We start from the raw sequence: 20,780 nt of genomic DNA, 5'->3' as shown, positions 1-20,780 counted from the left end.
AATATTTGGTCTTTGGGCTTCTCAATTGATACTTCTTTTACTAGGCCCAGTGCAAGTGATAACATTGGTTTAACTGAACCTCGCTTTAATAACAGAATTAATCCACTAAAACTACATCAATACACACTCTTATTCACTTACTGTACACTCGAACTCATACCTAGGGGAAACATCATTTTCTACTTGTTGTGCTTCAGATTCTGGGTCTATAACTTGGGTAGGTTAAGAGATATGACAACTATGAATAATAAACAATAAAGTATAGTATATATTATATAATTAATATGTTATATAATAATTGAATAATATAAATATATAATAATAATCAATTAAAATTCTGTTTTTTTAGAGACATGAATCAAAAGGTGAAAGGTAATCTGAAATAATCTAATATATGCCAACAAAAGTAGTCTAGATAACTAGTAGTCTCAGAGACAAATCAGGGCCAAGGTGTCAGTAAATTCTTATTTAAAGGACAGGAATAAGAGCCACAAAGTTACATGACTCTGATGGTCATAAAATGATTCTTCGTATGAATAGAAAAAAAAGAAGGGCTCTAGAAGTCAAGATGTGGCAGTTTTAATGCAAAAGTGGTTATGGTGCTATTTTATCCTCAGTACAACATTGTCTGTTCATTCTTCTGATCTTTGCTTTATTATCTCTTCTTAGTCACTCAGGCTCACCAGTCGTCATCATTCTTCCACACTGTTATATGGCACTCTCATCCCTCGTACTACTGTTACACACCCTGGGTCTTCATACCTTGAGATTATTAGCGGCCTAATTGCCCTTTCTTAAAATTAGTCCTCCACATTAAATGATACCTCTCCTTGTATACATCTTTGCTGGGTAAAGGATAATGATTTGCCAAATTTGAGCTCACAGGTAAAATCAAGGAAAATACCACAGCTGATTAAAGAACAGGGCTTCCCTGGTGGCACAGTGGTTGAGAATCTGCCTGCTAATGCAGGGGACACGGGTTCGAGCTCTCGTCTGGGAAGGTCCCACATGCCACGGAGCAACTACGCGCGTGAGCCACAGTTACTGAGCCTGCGCATGTGGAGCCTGTGCTCCGCAACGAGAGAGGCCGCGATAGTGAGAGGCCCGCGCACCGCGATGAAGAGCGCCCCCCGCTTGCCACAACTAGAGAAAGCCCTCGCACAGAAACGAAGACCCAACACAGCCATAAATAAATAAAAATAAAAAGAGAGTTCCAATTTCAATGGTTAGCTACTCTTACAAATTCCCATAATCAGAAAATGCAAACTTAAAAAAAAAAAAAAAAGAACAAAGGAGCTGTGACTTAAGATGACTCCTACACTGACTGATGTCGAGGTGGAAGCACAGATTTTAGGCAAGAGGTTCTTGAGCAAAGGTTACTTGGAATAGAAGAGCCATATTGATTTGAAAATATTTATTGGACACTTACCATGGGGTAAACACAATTCTAGGCTTCAGTAATATAGCAGTGAACGAGCCATACAGTATCCCTGATCACATGGGGCTTATTCTAGTGTGGGGAGATGGTGAACTACTAAATAATTAATTTTGATCGATATGACAGCTCCAAAAAAAAAATTAAATGATGGCAATGATATTGACTGGTGGGAATGAGTCATTGTGCCTGTTGGGGGATGTGGGGTTGTGGGGGGCGGCATGGTCTTCTCAATATCCACTGGTCAAGGGAGACCTTTCTGGGAACTAACATTTGAGCAAATACTGGAATAAGGGAAAGGGCAAAGCCATGCACATTCAGATACTCTTTTTTCTTGTACATGAGGTACAGAGGTCCTAAGGAGGAAGTTTTCTTTGCAATTCAAGGAAAGTTAAGGATGTCGGTTTAGCTGGAGTAAAGTGAGCAAGGAAGATATGAGTTAAAAGGGAGGTTTAGAAGCCTTGTAAGCCACATTAAAGACTTTGAATTTTATGCTAAACATGGGGGAAGTCATTAGAGATTTTTCAGAAGAGGACTGATATTTTGGAAAACAAGAATACAGACTCAAAATTTAGAGAAAAACCTGTTGTTCACTAAAACTGTGCAGAAGAAACAATAACACAATGGAAGTTGGTAGCCCACTACACCTCATTTCCTGGGTGGCCTTCCTGGAAAATGTTACAGAGAGAAACACTCCGTAGTTTTGACTTAAAATTGAGCTACAGTTTAGTAAACTTAGGTATTTGTAAAAATATCAGTGATGCTACCAAACGTAAGGTAGATAGCTAGTGGGAAGCAGCCGCATAGCACAGGGAGATCAGCTCGGTGCTTTGTGACCACCTAGAGGGGTGGGATAGGGAGGGTGGGAGGGAGGGAGACGCAAGAGGGAAGAGATATGGGAACATATGTATATGTATAACTGATTCACTTTGTTATAAAGCAGAAACTAACACACACACACACAAAATACCAGTGATGTGCTTTTGAAAGCATTCATACAGGAGAGTAAATCCCAACAGTCCATCAGTTTGTTAAGACATGTCTTACCTGGCAATCAAATGTAACATAGAACTCAGACTATAAAGAATGGTGTTTTCTTTTTTGCTGACATGATATAATTTGTGTTTTACAGTGATCACTTTGGATGCTCTGTGAAGATTGTTATAGTGCATCTAAGAGGGAACTAGAGAGTCAGTTAAGTTATTGTAGCATCCAGGGGAGAGAAGGTAATGTCTTGAGCAAGGAAAGTAAGAGCAGAGATGGAAAGAAGTGGACAGTTTCAGATGAAGGCCTTAAGATTGCCTGATAGATTTAATATGGGGTGAAGTGGGAAGAGATAAAAATAGAATGAAGGATGAATCCATTTGAGTTACAGGTTGAAAATAATATTTTGCCTAGTGGGAAGAAGACACCTCTGTGTAAACTGTTTTTGTTGTTTGGTTATATTGAGAGAATAAAAACACTGGAATATTTTCTAAGTGCGTCCACCATAGGAAATGATTGACTTGTAGCTTGAGATAGAGGAAGGAATTGAGAAATAGTGGAACAGGGAAGTTACAGATACCTGATACTGCTCATCATCCTATGTCAGAAACACCTCCTTTGTCTTTTTTCATAAAGACATATACACAGATTGTATGTAGAACTTTGTGACTACTCCTATCAAAAGCTGATACTCACTTGGACTACATTTCATGTATTTAAGAAATTGGAACAGAGCTAGGAAGAGGCAAACTTTCCTTAAAGGAAAAGAAAAGGGCTCTGTAACATGCCACAGATTCTGTTCCTGATTAAGGGTGTACCTGCCCACCATACACCCAAATTGAACTTCTTTTTTTTTTTTTTTTGCATTTTCAAAAGCAGCTTTATTGAAGTATAGTTTACATATCATAAAATTCATCTAGTTTAAGTATAAAATTCAGTGCTTTTTAGTAAATTTACAAAGTTGTGCAGGCATCACTACAATTCAGTTTTTTTTTTTTAAGATTTTTAGAAATTTCATGTAATGTCTGAAACATTTATATTAACATATTTCCATACAAATAACCCAAAGAAAGTTTAGTATTAGTTGGGGTTTTTTTGTTTGCTTGTTTTTTTTATACTGCAGGTTCTTATTAGTCATCAATGTTATACACATCAGTGTATACATGTCAATCCCAATTGCCCAATTCAGCACACCACCATCCCGACCCCACCATGGTTTTCCCCCCTTGGTGCCCATACGTTTGTTCTCTACATCTGTGTCTCAACTTCTGCCCTGCAAACCAGTTCATCTGTACCATTTTTCTAGGTTCCACATACATGCGTTAATATACGATATTTGTTTTTCTCTTTCTGACTTACTTCACTCTGTAGGACAGTCTCTAGATCCATCCACGTCTCAACAAATGACTCAATTTCGTTCCTTTTTATGGCTGAGTAATATTCCATTGTACATATGTACCACATCTTCTTTATCCATTCATCTGTCGATGGGCATTTAGGTTGCTTCCATGACCTGGCTATTGTAAATAGTGGTGCAATGAACATTGGGGTGCATGTGTCTTTTTGAATTATGGTTTTCCCAGGGTATATGCCCAGTAGTGGGATTGCTGGATCATATGGTAATTCTATTTTTAGTTTTTTAAGGAACTTCCATACTGTTCTCCATAGTGGCTGTATCAATTTACATTCCCACCAACAATGCAAAAGGGTTCCCTTTTCTCCACACCCTCTCCAGCATTTGTTGTTTGTAGATTTTCTGATGATGCCCATTCTAACTGGTGTGAGGTGATACCTCATTGTAGTTTTGATTTGCATTTCTCTAATAATTAGTGATGTTGAGCAGCTTTTCATGTGCTTCTTGGCCATCTATATATCTTGTTTGGAGAAATGTCTATTTAGGTCTTCTGCCCATTTTTGGATTGGGTTGTTTATTTCTTTAGTATTGAGCTGCATGAGCTGTTTATATATTTTGGAGATTAATCCTTTGTCCATTGATTCATTTGAAAATATTTTCTCCGGTTGTCTTTTCGTCTTGTTTATGGTTTCCTTTGCTGTGCAAAAGCTTTGAAGTTTCATTAGGTCCCATTTGTTTATTCTTGTTTTTATTTCCATTGCTCTAGGAGGTGGATCAAAAAAGATCTTGCTGTGATTTATGTCAAAGAGTGTTCTTCCTGTGTTTTCCTCTAAGAGTTTTATAGTGTCCAGTCTTACATTTAGGTCTTTAATCCATTTTGAGTTTATTTTTGTGTATGGTGTTAGGGAGTGTCCTAGTTTCATTCTTTTACATGTAGCTGTCCAGTTTTCCCAGCACCACTTATTGAAGAGACTCTCCTTTGTCATAGATTAGTTGACCATAGGTATGTGGGTTTATCTCTGGGCTTTCTATCTTGTTCCATTGATCTATGTCTCTGTTTTTTGTGCCAGTACCATATTGTCTTGATTACTGTAGCTTTGTAATATAGTCTGAAGTCAGGGAGTCTGATTCCTCCAGCTCTGTGTTTTTCCCGCAAGACTGCTTTGGCTATTTGGGGTCCTTTGTGTTTCCATACAAATTTTAAGATTTTTTGTTCTAGTTCCGTAAAAAATGCCATTGGTAATTTGATAGGGATTGCATTGAATCTGTAGATTCCTTTGGGTAGTATAGTCATTTTCACAATATTGAGTCTTCCAATCAAAGAACATGGTATATCTCTCCATCTGTTGGTATCCATATTTAAGCTATGATATAGCTCCTCCTACTTCTACTCATTTTTAGAATATACCAAGCTCATTCCTCCTTGGTAGGCTCTGCCCCTAATTCTCCACATGCCTAACAACTTCTTGTCACACTGAGCTCAGTTCAAATATCATCCTCCTCAGAATTCCCTCTGTGATCAGTCACGGAAGTCATTATCCTGTCTTATTTTCTTCATGATGCTAGCACTGTCTATCTAATTCTACCCTTCTTGAGGAGAGGACTGTGTGAGGGATCATCTTGATCATGGCCAAATATAGTTGTTTCATCACAGAACCATATTTCGTATAAGTAGAGCAGAAAATTTCAAGACAAGTTATTTTAAAATTTCCCTGGCTTCATTTTTGAGCATTTATGGAATATCCTTCATGATTTAGCATTAAGCTGAATTACAGGTAATTCAAGGGAACAAAAACTGTCATTGGTATAGACAGTCTAGTTTAGATATAGGTCTAAAAATAACATCCAAGTGATGGGAAGTCAACAAAATCTATTTTTAAAAGTTATAGGGATTTGACTACTATATTAGTTTTCTATTTCTGCATAGCAAATTACCCCAAAACTTAGAGGCTTAAAAACAGCAAACATCTATTATCTTACACTTTTTGTGAGTCAGAAATTCAGGGAATGCTAAGCTAGGTGGTTGTCATAGGGTTTCTCATGAGGTTGTAGTGAAGATGTTGGTCAGGACTGCAGGCATCCAGTGGCTTCACTGGGACTGGAAGACTGGCTTTCAAGCCCATTCTTGTGATTATTGGCAGTAGACTTCTCTCCTTTCCTACATGGGCCTTGGCACAAGGTTGCTTGTATATCATCATAGCATAGCAGCTGGCTTCCACCAGAGTGAGTGATGCAAAGAGAGAGAGAGCAAAATGGAAGTTATAATACCTTTTATGACTTAGTCTTGGAAATCACACTGTGTCATTTCTACCACATTCTATTTTTTTTTTTTAACTTTTTATTTTATATTTGAGTATAGGTGATTAACAGTGTTGTGTGTGTTTCAGGTGTACAGCAAAGTGATTCAGTTATACATTTACATGTATCTATTCTTTTTCAAGTTCTTTTCCCATTTACATAACAAATGGGATTGTTACATAATATTGAACAGATTTCCCTGTGCTATACAGTAGGTCCTTGTTGGCTATCCATTTTAAATATAGCAGTGTGTACATGTCAATCCCAAACTCCCTAACTATCCCTCCCCCGACCCCTCCCCCCGGTAACCATAAGTTTGTTCTCTAAGTTTGTACCACATTCTGTTTCGTACAAACCAGTCACAAAGAACAGCCCGCATTCAAGTGGACGAGAATTAAGCTTTACCTTTTGCAAGTGGACGCATTTTTTAGATTATCAAAACTACTAACTTATTATCAGTTAGCTTATGTATTGCTAGTACTGTGCTATTCTCTAGTGTGTGCTCCTTATAAGCTGTCACAGAGACATAAACTAAAGTGCAGTCTTTTAGTTCCCTCTGGGAAGCAACTAATATTTGTGGAGTACCTACTACATGTCATTGTACTGGATTCTTAATGTGTGTTGTCTGATTTAATCCCCTGGCCACTTTGTAAACTGGATATTATATTTATTTAATACAAAAGCAGAGGCTTTTATGAAGTAGAACATACTCTAAGTAGGGAGTTAGGCTGAACTAAATGATATACACTGCTTTACTTTGGTATAATCACACTAGAGGCCTTTGATCCAGTTTAGCCACAGACAGGTTTTGTTTGAAACACAAAATACTTTATAATTTAAAAAACATCAGTTTACTGTATTGAGAAATTGGCAGACTTCAAATGAAGTTCAGAAATACTTATTCTGCGCTTCTTTGAAACAATAAAGCATTTCTGTATCAAAACAATCAGCTGAAATTGAGTCTTCTTTTTCAGGGAGATGTATACATTTAAGTCATCATCTAGGTTTGTCATAATCCCTCTTAACAGGTTTTACCTATTTATGTTATCTTTCTAATCTTGTGGATGTTTATATTTGCTATTTCTGGCTAGTTAAATATAGCAAATAATTAAAGAAAAATCATGTACTCAACTTTGTCAATATATAATTTTCAAAAAGTTAAAAACATGACTTGTACAAATATTTAATGAATGCATATTAAGGAATTATTTAGCTCATTAATAAGAGAACCAACAGGATGGTAAATCTGGTTCAAAGAAGTACAGAAAAGACTGAAGTATTTACAATCAGTGAAAGAAAAAATTCTGAATTAAGATTATAAAGTGAGATATAAAACGAGTTAATGTCATACTGGACAGTAAAACTGGGGTTATATTTACTACCTGATGGAAATCATTTGCATCTCTATTGGACAAAAATTTTTTTTAATGTCTCGGTCTACACATTAATATTTAAATTCATAGAGACTGGGACCTAATCAATATTAAATTGTAAATTAAACAAAGGTATATTCCCTAGAGGAACTAAACAGTCTTTGAAAGGGCCTATTAGACAATGGTCCAGTATGACATTAAACACACATGCAGACATTCCTTTTATAATTTTTCTTAGCAAGATTTTGACTTTGTTCTCAATTATTTTGTGGCATAAACTACTCTACTGAATAATACTTGAAGTAATACTTGAGTAGTATTATTTGCTAGAGCTGCCGTAACAAAATACCACAGACTGGGTGGCTCAAAAACCAGAAATCTGTTTTCTCATAGTTTTGAAGGCTGGAAGTCCAAGATCAAGGTGCTACAGGTTTGGACTTTCTGAGACCTCTCTCCTTGGCTTGCTGATGGCCTTTCCTCTATGTGCAGGTAGCCCCAGTGTTGTCTCTGTATGTCCTAATCTCTTTAAAGGACATCAATAAGTTTGGTTTAGAGCCCACCCTAATGGCCTCATTTTAATATAATAATCTCTTTAAAGATTTTATTTCCAAATATAGTCACATTTTGAGGTGCTGGGTGTTAGGACTTTAACATATGAATTTGGGGGGAAAACAATTTAGTCCGTAACGCTGCGTATATATTGCACTGTAGTGAATCAAAAGTGTTTAAGTTCTACATTCACCAATTCTGTTAGTTAATTCCTTGCCTTAGGATGTGATGAAAAAGCTGATGTAACATTTTTTTATCCAATTATAGATTATCATAAGTATCTTCTTTTTCAAAACTTTAACCTTGAATTTTTAAATTAATTGCCACAGGGTACAACTTTAAGTTTTTACACCTAACATATATTGGGTTTTAAAAAGATAAAGTTACTTATATTTACATAATACTTTAACAAGTTTCAAAATACTTTCAATATTTTTTTCACTGTAATTTAAAAGTTTATCAATATTGATATTTAGATTATTTTATGATTCAAAAGAAAGTGGTCAATACTTTCAGATGTTGTAGACATGAACAGAAAAGCAAACTTGGCTTTTGGCAAGTAAGAAATTCTGAATGACCATAAAGCAGCTATTTGAAAAGAACAGTGAGGGCAAAATCCTGGGCACTTTTGGTTGAAGAGTGAATAAAAGGCAACTAGAGAAACATAATAACAGGAACATATGTAATTTTTTTTCTAGTAACAGTAAAGTAATAAGGGTCTTACTAAAATTTTAGAGACAATTTTGTAATGTCGTAAAAATCTAAAATGTTCAAGTTATCTATCTATCTATCTATCACTTACTGGAACTCTTTGTTTAATTGCTTTAATTCTCTAATCTCAATAAACACATTAAAAGCAGTTAGAAACTTCAAGTATAGGAAAAGGAAACAATGCCAATTCGCACAGTCACTGTTTGGCTAATTATTAGGTTCTTTAGTGAGACCTTGCCGCTTCAAACTAGGATGTTGTTAACAATACCTATTGTTTCAGTAGCAGAGCATCTTTCTGCAGCCATACAGAGTTGAAAGAAGTTGTGAATGCTGTCAAACGTCTCCTTTGTCTGAATTTACAATTGCATAGACTAAACCAACTGCATGCCTAGCATGAGAGATTGGTCATTGAATGGACTTTGGCATATAATTTATCAGAACCCTAGGTATCTGAAATGGCATTTGAAACAGTGCGTTCTGTTCTCTACCTGCTATAATAATGCAAAGGGAATAAAAAACAAAGCTAAGTATACATTTCCACATTTCTAGAGACAGAAAAAATAGTTCAGAAATTTAAAACTCCTGGCTGCTGAACTGATTCATGTACTTTGTGGAACATTTAAATGCTTATGTTTCCATAAAGACTGTGTAATTCAGAAATGAAACTGTAATTGATAGACTGACAATCTGTATCCAGTGAACTTCAGTATGTACTTTTTGCTTGCTCTTGTAGGGACTGATAGAAGTTCCCACAAAATTGCTGCTTTCTCTACCTTGCTTTGACAATATATATATACCATTATGAATATAATGATGGCATATGCATCTATGTTAGTTTTTTATTGAAAGAATATCATTCATGTAACAACATGTTACCAAGAATCTTTTGAAGCATAGAGCAAGAAGAACATTTAGGTTCAGATTACAGAAAGAAACTCTACTTAGCCAGTGAATCATAGATCCATATTAAGTTCAAACAAGGAGATATCAAATTATAATTTTCAATAGATAAATATATGACTGTCATAAAATTCAGGAATGAATATAGACCAGAAATTTATGTATGGCATTATTGGGAGAACCAGCCCAATACTGATGATCTAACAGCATTAGTGGAATTGAATGCTTCTAGGCATCTTAAAGAAAAGGAATGTTTAAATGAGATCTGTAGTTAGGTATAAAACTGATCAGTGCCTCACAGGATAAGAGACTAGAATTTTGGGGGTTATCCTTTCTACTAGATAAATATCAACAGGTTAGCATGAAATTTCACAGTGTAGTTCTGATCAAATAGAAAATACTCAACTCAAAAACAGATACAAAGAGCTAACACCTATCCTTCTCAAACTCTTCCAAAATATAGCAGAGGGAGGAACACTCCCAAACTCATTCTACGAGGCCACCATCACCCTGATACCAAAACGAGACAAAGATGTCACAAAAAAAGAAAACTACAGGCCAATATCACTGATGAACATAGATGCAAAAATCCTCAACAAAATACTAGCAAAGAGAATCCAACAGCACATTAAAAGGATCATACACCATGACCAAGTGGGGTTTATCTCAGGAATGCAAGGATTCTTCAGTGTAGGCAAATCAGTCAATGTGCTACACCATATTAACAAATTGAAGGAGAAAAACCATATGATCATCTCAATAGATGCAGAAAAAGCTTTTGACAAAATTTGACACCCATTTATGATAAAAACTCTCCAGAGAGTAGGCATAGAGGGAACTTACCTCAAAATAATAAAGGCCATAAATGACAAACCCACAGCCAACATCATTCTCAATGGTGAAAAACTAAACCATTTCCACTAAGATCAGGAACAAGACAAGGTTGCCCACACTCACCACTCTCACCACTCTTATTCAACATAGTTTTGGAAGTTTTAGCCACAGCAATCAGAGGAGAAAAAGAAATAAAAGGAACAAATTGGAAAAGAAGAAGTAAAACTGTCACTGTTTGCAGATGACATGATACTATACATAGAGAATCCGAAAGATGCTACCAGAAAACTACTAGAGCTAATCAATGAATTTGGTAAAGTAGCAGGATGCAAAATTAATGCACAGAAATCTCTTGCATTCCTATACACTAAAGATGAAAAATATCAAAGAGAAATTAAGGAAACACTCCCATTTACCACTGGAACAAAAAGAATAAAATACCTAGGAATAAACCTACCTAAGGAGACAAAAGACCTGTATACAGAAAACTATAAGACACCGATGAAAGAAATTAAAGGTGATACAAACAGGTGGAGAGCTATATACCATGTTCTTAGATTGGAGGAATCAAGATTATGAAAATGACTATACTACCCATAGCAATCTACAGATTCAATGCATTCCCTATCAAACTACCACTGGCATTTTGCACAGAACTAGAACAAAAAAATTCACAATTTGTATGGACACAAAAAAGACCCAGAATAGCCAAAGCAATCTTGAGAAAGAAAAATGGAGCTGGAGGAATCAGGCTCCCTGACTTCAGACTGTACTACAAAGCTACAGTAATCAAGACAGTATGGTACTGGACAAAAACAGAAATATAGATCAATGGAACAGGATAGAAAGCCCAGAGATAAACCCACACACATATGGTCACTTTATCTTTGATAAAGGAGGCAAGAATATACAATGGAGAAAGGACAGCCTCTTCAATAAGTGGTGCTGGGAAAACTGGACAGCTACATGTGAAAGAATGAAATTAGGACACTTCCTAACACCATACACAAAAATAAACTCAAAATGGATTAAATACCTAAATGTAAGGCCAGACACTATAAACCTCTTAGAGGAAAACATAGGCAGAACACTCTGTGACATAAATGACAGCAAGATCCTTTTTGACCCACCTCCTAGAGAAATGAAAATAAAAAAAATAAACAAATGGGACCTAGTGAAACTTCAAAGCTTTTGCACAGCAAAGGAAACCGTAAGAAGATGAAAAGACAACCCTCTGAATGGGAGAAAATATTTACAAATGAAGCAGCTGACAAAGGTTTAATCTCCAAAATATACAAGCAGCTCATGCAACTCAGTATCACAAAAACAAAAAACCCAATCCAGAAATGGGCAGAAGACCTAAATAGACATTTCTCCAAAGAAGATATACAGATTGCCAACAAACACATGAAAGGATGCTCAACATCACTAATCATTAGAGAAATGCAAATCAAAACTGCAGTGAGGTATCACCTCACACCAGTCAGAATGGCCATCATCAAAAAATCTATAAACAATAAATTCTGGAGAGAGTGTGGAGAAAAGGGACCTCTCTTGCACTGTTGGTGGAAATGTAAATTGATACAGCTACTATTGAGAACAGTATGGAGGTTCCTTAAAAAACTAAAAATAGAACTACCATATGACCCATTAATCCCACTACTGGGCATATACCCTGAGAAAACCATAATTCAAAAAGTCTTGTACCACAATGTTCATTGCAACACTGTTTACAGAAGCCAGGACATGGAAGCAACCTAAGTGTCCATCAACAGATGAATGGATAAAGAAGATGTGGCACATATTGACTTACTTGTAGTGAAGTGGATGGACCTAGAGTCTGTCATACAGAGTGAAGTAAGTCAGAGAAAGAAAATCAAATACCGTATGCTAACACATATATATATAGAATCTAAAAAAAAAAAAAAAAAAAAGGTTCTGATGAACGTTGGCGCAGGATAGCAATAAACGCGCAGATGTAGAGAATGGACTTGAGGACACAGGGAGGGGGAAGGGTAAGCTAGGATGAAGTGAGAGAGTAGCAACTGAAGTATATACACTACCAAATGTAAAATAGATAGCTAGTGGGAAGCAGCTACATCACATGGGGAGATCAAATTGGTGCTTTGTGACCACCTAGAGAGGTGGGATAGGGAGGGTGGGAAGGAGACGCAAGAGGGAGGGGATATGGGGATATATGTATACATATAGCTGATTCACTTCGGTATACAGCAGAAACTAACACAACGTTGTAAAGCAATTATACTCCAATAAAGATGTTTAAAAAAAAACAAAAACAGGTACATTTTTCTAGAGTTGCACCATCCATCTCAGTCACTAGCTTCCTCATTTTTTTTAAATTTAAATTAATTAAAGTGAAATTCAATAAAGGTTTGGTTTTTCAGTCACACTAGCCACATTTTAAATGCTCACTAGACACAGTTAGTCATTATTTTCTTGTACAGCATAGATAATAGAATATTTCCAATATTGAAGAAAGTAGTATTCACAGTGCTCTTCTAGAGAATTAATCAATCTTTGAGCAATCCTGTTTTACATTGCCTACATATGCCATTAAAAGAACATGTTCCTCCTTTTGCTCTATTTCCAAATATTGGATACTTTTTGTAAATAAAGGTATTTACAGCTCTCCTTTTCTACCTCTCCTGTTTTGTTTTGTTTTTTAAATAGGAGAGGATCTGAAAATAAGGGTTTACCTTAGTTCACAAAAAGTATTTACTCCTCTTACTACTAAAGCATTTAGCTGTGCCACTGAACCACTTATGCCCATGGGGTTAAATGAACTATTTGGACAAATGCAAAAACTAGGAGAAATATTTTATTGTAAATACGTATTCTTTAGGATTTAGAAACTCCTTGTCCTTTTATCTAGGTCATCCTCAGTCCTTAGATAGCAAGAAGAAGGGTATCAAGAGGTAGTCATTATTTTACAGAATAACTACTTACTTACTTTGGCATAGGAAGAAGTTATCCTTGCAGGTTTTTTTTTTTTTTTTTTTTAATCATAAAACTACCTGTACTTTTGAAATATCCTCTGTGGTGGTTTGGGCAGACTTATGTACTCTTTGGCTTATGATACTAGATTCGCACCTGTGATTCAGTGATTTTGTGTGTGTGTTTTTCAGATGTGCAACAAATGGCGATTGACTGGCTCACCAGAAATCTCTATTTTGTGGACCATGTCAGTGACCGGATCTTTGTGTGTGATTACAACGGATCTGTGTGTGTCACCCTGATTGACCTGGAACTTCATAATCCTAAGGCAATAGCAGTAGATCCAATAGCAGGGTAAGAAATTCTTCTTTATAGTGTTTGATCTGAAATAATTTCTGTTTAAAAAAATCAGAGTCTGACAAGAGTTGTGGAATGTAAGACGACAGGCTCATAAAATGTTTTTAATGTTTATTTGAGCAGTTGCATTGCAGTAAGGAAAAAAGAAGTTGTAATCTACCATCAGAAGGTGGGGCATAGCAATTCCTTAACACATCAGTATTGCAGGGCTAACCTAAGACACAGATAACCCACTACTCTTCCAAGAATTGCTTTGGGGTTGCCAGAGAAGACCCTCAGCATAGTTTTAAGTTAAAGAGAGGAGACTTAAGTTATTTAGCAGTGGACCTTGTGGTTAGCAGGCTTCAAAAATACTACCTGAAAGATGGACTATTAACAAACTTAGCTCCAACACAACATTTAGGATTTATGAAAGGGGCATAATACATGTTCAAGGGTACTAGTATAACATTAAGGTCGTCTTTGTTAGTTGAAACCATTTTTTTTTCTCTAACTGCTGATGTGTAAACACTATATTACTATAGAGCTACAGAATTAATCATCAGAGTCCATCTTCACTTTTTCTTTGACTTTCCAATTTTGCAAGCCACTCTATTGGTTAAAAAGAGACCTTATTTTATCTGAACTTCTTTTAGCTAATAGGCTCATTCATCTTTTTTTAATATTTTATAATTTTTCAAAATATAGGTACACATGTTTAAATTTCCAATAACTCTGTTCATATAATTAGAAAATTAATATAGGAATTATGCTTTAGTTTTACAAACACTATGGTATTTTATAAAGTTCTATAAAGCCAGTTTTTTTTTACCAGTAACTATTGGGAAAGGATACTTTCAAATTAATGGCATAGTGTAAAACTTTAGTTGGAAGAGCTGGTGCTTTTTTCAGATGTAAGTTGTAGCAAAGATTTGAAAACTAAAATATTATCCTTGTTATTTTTGTAATCGTCCCCAAGCAGTTCAGGCTGAAATGTCTGATGGAACATATCCTAAACTGCCATAAGTCCCCATTCAACAAATGGGAAAATATTGACTGAAGAAACAGCTGTCATCCATATGTGGACTTTTGTCACTCTTAAAGTCTGATTGAATATTAAGATGCATCATCACAATGGTTCTGATTTTGACAAGAACAGCTTGCACGTAAGAGCTTTGCTAGGAAGGCTGTGTAATATAATTCTTGAATGTAGCTCTATTTGTATTTGCAGCAGATGGTTACTTGACTCAATCTGACTGCAGTGATGCTTCAAAAGACATGAGTAAGAGAAGTTGTATTTAAACTGATTTGTTTGGGTGTTGGTTAAGTGTAGTAAGGAAGAACTGGAAAATTACAAATGTGCTAACAACATTCTTTTGGCATTCTGTTTAGAAATATATTTGCTTGCGTGGTTTTCCCTGGATGTGCTAACTGAATTTAAAATTAGCCTTTAGATAGTCTTGTCTGTCAGAAATGTTGAGGTGAAGCTATTGTGTTTCTCCTGTTTTTGTACCACTCTTATCCTTCCCCATTCTTTTAAAAAAAAAAAAAATTATGTATTTATTTGGCAGTGCCGAGTCTTAGCTGTGGCATGTGGGATCTAGTTACCTCACCAGGGATCGAACACAGGTCCCCAGCATTGGGAACTTAGCCACTGGACCACCAGGGAAGTCCCAATCTTTCCCCATTTTTAAAAACAAAGATCCAGAGACCCTTTTCAAATAAAACTGCCAACCTGAAATATAATGTATGTGACACCATCTCCCTTTCTGGAAAGCAACATGTTTTATGTTCTCAAGCTTCCTATTTCTCCCTGTCATTACATGAAAGAACCATATTTTGTCATTTTTGTCAAAGGAATTAGGAGTAGAAAACCCTCACACTGTTTGTGCTTATTCTCTGCTGGATTCCTTTGGGCCCTGGATTCCTTTACTGTTTAAGTGTAATTTTGTCATGTATCATTTATCACAATAGGTTCTTTGGAATTTTTTTGTTTGAGTTTGCTCTGTCTCTCTATCACCGTTTTTCAATCCTGAATTCTAGGAATCAGAGGAGGAAAAGCTCCGCTCTTTTATAAATATAATCCCATTTGTAATAGGACACTTTTTAAAAACATTTATTTTTCTCTTAATACTGTATCAGAAATTTGGCTAGGGTTAATGTGATGCTATTTAGGGAAGGAACAGCAGGTTTTTTCTTTTCTTTTTTTTTTCCTTTAACTTCTACTTTTGGGAGTTCAAGGGTAATTTGAATAGTTGAGGTTAGAACAACTCTGCATGACCTACTGAAGGGGACATGCACCACCAGTGAAATTTCTCCCACCTTTTCCTAATCGTCTGAGGTATATTTCTTTGGCTCTGTCTGTTATAACTTCAGTTCAGAAAACATCAGAATGTCTTAAAAGTCTGACCCGACTCTTAGAGCTTGACCTCAATAGGTATGGAAATGGCTGGAGATTTGCCTTACCTCCCCACAGGCTGCATTGAAAAAAAATATTTTTTACTTGGCTGTACTTTTTTTCTCAACCTCCTATTCCCTATTTACAATATTATCATTATTATCATTCTAAATTTTTTTAATTTATTTTTTACTTCTCCACAGGTTGCATATAGATTAGTAATTTTCTCTGGACTATCAATATGACTTGGGCCAGGCTCCAATCCAAATTTGCCAGGAAGAGATTGTTTATAAACATTTTTTATTCATTTTCTTTGTTTTTGTGATGTTGCTATTGACTCATTAATTCAGGCTATTTTTCTGGAGATAATTGTTGAGACTTTCTTTATTTCAAATTTTAGCAATATTTTCTTCCAGTGGTTTCTTGAAGAAATTTCTAAAATTATTTCTATATAGTCATTAGAGTTTGAAGGTAGCATAGAGATTATAGTCCAACCAATATCAAAAATAGCTTTTCTGGTAGTTGTTATTAGAGCTCTGCTTGTTCAATGATTACGAATTTAATCTGAAGTCACTCTCCCTAGGATCAAATCCTGCCTAGTTACTAGCTGTGTGATGTTGGATGCCTCTTTGTATCTTTATTTTCTTACCTTAAAAATATGAATAGTAAAAAAAAAAAAAAAAAATATGAATAGTGATAATCCACTAAAGGGCTGTTGTGAGGATTAAATAATGCCAAACATATAAAGCACTTTAATACTTTTTGAGTTGTAGAATATGTGAAGTTCTCTTTTTCATGTTGCCTCAAAAATAACTACTAATCTTTCCAACACTTACAATACTGTTGTGAATTGAGTGATGAGACCAATATTCTACCTCATTAAAGATGATCTTTTCATTTCTAGCCCAATTCTCTTTCTACTACAAATGCTCCTTAAATGGCTTACTTCATATAGACTAAATCTATTATATAATCAAGTACTGAGTAAAAGAAGGGGAAATGAGAAAATAAAGTGATATGGCCTGGGAGTAAAGATGAAATGTATATGTGATGCTGGAGGATAAAACGTACGGAGTAACTGTAGGTATAGGGAAGAAAGTAGCAGAGGAAACCATTTTCATAACTTATGTTGTGAAAGATATGTTTGGATTACCTTCAAGGTCTTCCAAAAGATAAAGGTAAAGAATAAAATCCCTTCACAGTTACCTTTGTCGGTTGAACTGTAGTTTTAAATACGAAATTTTTTCAGTAATAAACCATATAGTCTTTGAGTCTGATGAGGGTTGTAACTGAGGACAGGAGTGGAACTAGTATACAATTTTGGTTCTAGGGTGTGGCTCTAAGTTTCCTGTTAAATTAAAATCATCACACTAAACTTCATACAAGAATACATTTCACCATAATTATCAAATCGTTACAACACTATTGCAAAAGAGAGGATCAATTAATCCTAAGGATGAAAAATATTAGAAAAACAGAGTAAAATTGAAGAGATATTTTTAGGGATGAAGTTGGATTTGAAAATTTGAGGAAAATATTTTGGGGGACTTGAGGTACCATGTATAGAACTCATATTCAGTAAAGTTATGTGAGATGGCCAAATTGAGGGAGAAGGGAAATCCCCCATATCATGTGAAACAGCAGAAATTGACTATGTTCCAAGTACTATGTATACCCTTTTTCTATGTAGGATGGACTTTTGACTTGTTGAGAATGAATGGCAGAGTGATCTGTAGGATTTGTGAATCCATGACCACATGTCAGTATTAAGGGGAAAAATGTGTTGTCTTTGTTTTCTATAAAAGCAGTCCATCTGCCAGGAGGCGGAGGAGGACTGAAACTTAAGTCTCAGAAGTTGAATTCACACAGGAGTGATTGACAGTATTTAATAGGTAATAAACCCTTTCTTAACACCCACCTGGATCCCCACTGTTGGTGAAACTAGTCATGGCTGAGAAATTAAAAATAGAATCAAAGTTAACAGCTATCAGGGAGTAGCACTGATTAATGAAATTCTAATCTGAGATGCTGTGTGAATGTTGGAAGCTAGAAAATGAAGTAGGTCTGCCTATGACCATGAAAGAAGTTTTGTAACAAGGGGAGCCTTGGGATAGATACCAAATTTTTCACATCCATGAGGTGGCCCATAGAGCCAGCCCAGGTTCCAAGTTACAGCCTGCACTCACTAGGCACTTGCAGTAGGACAGTAGAATTGTTGCAGAGTTTTGGCTATTAAATCCGTCAGGCTACAGCAGTTCCCCTTTATCCACAGTTTTGCTTTCTGTGGTTTTAGTTACTTGTGGTCAACCATGGTCCAGAACTATGAAAAAATTCCATAAATAACTAATTTGTGAGTGTTAAATGACTCAGTGTTCTGAGTAGTGTAGTGCCATCCAGCTCTGTCCCTGCTGAGATGTAATCATCCCTTTGTCCGGTGTACCCTGATCATTAGTCACTTAGTAGTCTACGTTATCAGATCCACTGTCACAGTATCTCAGTGCTTGTGTTCAGGTAACCCTTATTTTACTTAATAATGGCCCCAAAGCACCAAAGCAGTGATGCTGAATTTGGATAAGCAAAAGAGAAGCCATAAAGTGCTTTCTTTAAATGAAAAGGTGAAAGTTCTCAACTTAATACGAAAAGAAAAAGAAAAATGCCAAGGTGCTAAGATGTATGGCAAGAACAAATCTTCTATCCATGAAATTGTGAAGACAGAAAAAGAAATTCATGCTAGTTTTGCTGTTATGCCTGAAACTGCAAAAGTTATGGCTGCAGTGCATAAGCAGTTAGTTAAGATGGAAAAGACATTATATTTATACAATAAGATATTTTGAGAGAGAGAGACCATAGTCACAAAACTTTCATTACAGTATTATATAATATATTGTTCTATTTTATTGTTATTGTTGTTAATCTCTTACTGTGGCTAATTTATAAATTAAACTTTACCATATGTATGTATGTATAGGAAACACATACAGTCAGCCCTCCATATCTGCAGGGTTTGTGTCTATGGGTTTTATATCCAAGGATTCAACTAACCATGGACCCACATCTATGGATTCAACTTGAAATTTCACCCCATTGTTGGTTGAAACCATGGATATGGACTATATTTACTGTAGTACTCAATCTTATGTAAGAGAGTGGATTTTGGTATCCACAGGGGCTTCCGGAACCTATCTCCCATAAATACTGAGGGACAGCTATGTATATATATGGTTTGGTACTATCCATGATTTCAGGCATTCACTGGAGGTCCTGGAATGTATCCCCCATGGGTAAGGCAGTACTATTGTACACTGTAGGCAAATTAAAGCTACAGATTGCACCCCTACAACTAACCACTATCTACTGATTTGAGGATTCAGATGAATCTGAAGTTTCTATGAGTTTGAACATTAGGAAGTATCTAAAGATATCCCCCTATGTATTGTTTTCTCCTCTTGGAAGTATCAGTCTTGGAGGGTTAGATGCTTATCTACATTCGTGACTGCCCCTAATCTTTTGAAATTAATATTCATATTGTGATATGTTGCAAATTGTGGGTCCTGACTTTTTAAGGAAGAACTACCCTCTACACATACCCGCATACCTGCACACAGAAAGATTATCTATATCTAGATAGATAGGTTCGATAGATAGATATTTCCTGTATCCTTCACCACTGCAATATAGCCATGTCTCATTCCCACAATCAGATGCAACTCCCTATTGCTCAAGGAGAGAGATGTTTCTTGAAGATAATGTAAACTTAGTTTCTCTCAGTATCTTCTTGTATATTCCTCTTCATTAGAAGAAAACTCAGAAAAACATGGAAACATTTTAATAGCTCCAGTAATCATTCTTCTGAATTTCTGTATTGCCCTGCTATAATTTCCCTTTTGTGCATCTTGAATTTAAACTTTTTTTTTCTTTTTTAAAGATTTAGGAACAAAATGAACTGCTAAAAGTATATTTTGGTCTGTTAATTTATTTTTGAGACCATCTTGGTCCTGAAGATAGTAGTAGTACTCAGGTGGGCAGACCTCCAAATTCATTTATATGTAAGAGAATGCCAAGGAAGTTACTTGTCCACTTCTCCTTATACTCAGTGGGTGATTAATGCAGTACAATGAAAACAACCTTAGTCTTATAAATTTGTATTAATTATTTCAAAAATTTTGCCTATGTGTTTTCTTACCGGTATCAAAATTCAAGTGGATATCATTATAGCACTAGCTATATTTCTATCTTTTTATTTATCTATAAGCTATCTAAATATGTGCGTATTTCCCATTTTACACTACTACTCCCTTCTCTGTGTGATTCTAACAATCTTGGATTTAGAATAGAGAATTATCTAAGAAATTGGCATCTACCTATTTGAGCCCAAATTACCAAGTGCCTTAGGAGAGTTATCACCTGCCACTTTTCAATCCAAAGTTCCTTTCAGAAGTTACCGATGTGAAAAGGCAAGGCAACATAAATATACAGTTATGTGTTTCATGGTCTGCACTATTTTGACTAAAGTTAGTGGTTCAGAGGCACATCCAAAAGTATAAATCCATATGAACTGTCTTTTATATGAGTTAATCTTTTTCTTCTCATTAATTAATTTTCTCTAGGTTCAACCTCTTTCCAAATTCCTCCACAGACATTTCCTCAAGTGGA

The 20,780-nt window shown here is 35.6% G+C and overlaps 1 protein-coding gene across 1 annotated transcript in view; it reads left to right on the top strand.

The window, feature by feature from the left end:
• The window catches only part of LRP1B (LDL receptor related protein 1B), a 1,810,989-nt gene that overhangs the window by 895,692 nt on the left and 894,517 nt on the right, over positions 1-20,780 (top strand). Inside the window, exon 7 of the mRNA XM_049711954.1 lies at positions 13,585-13,747. Within this exon, the coding sequence (XP_049567911.1) occupies positions 13,585-13,747 (163 nt within the window). The remainder of the gene's footprint in view (positions 1-13,584; positions 13,748-20,780) is intronic.

Source organism: Orcinus orca, chromosome 7 (assembly GCF_937001465.1).
Source record: "Orcinus orca chromosome 7, mOrcOrc1.1, whole genome shotgun sequence".
Classification (NCBI taxonomy): domain Eukaryota; kingdom Metazoa; phylum Chordata; class Mammalia; order Artiodactyla; family Delphinidae; genus Orcinus; species Orcinus orca.
The sequence above is the reverse complement of the archived record's forward strand: the minus strand, read 5'-3'. Positions and strand labels throughout refer to the sequence as shown.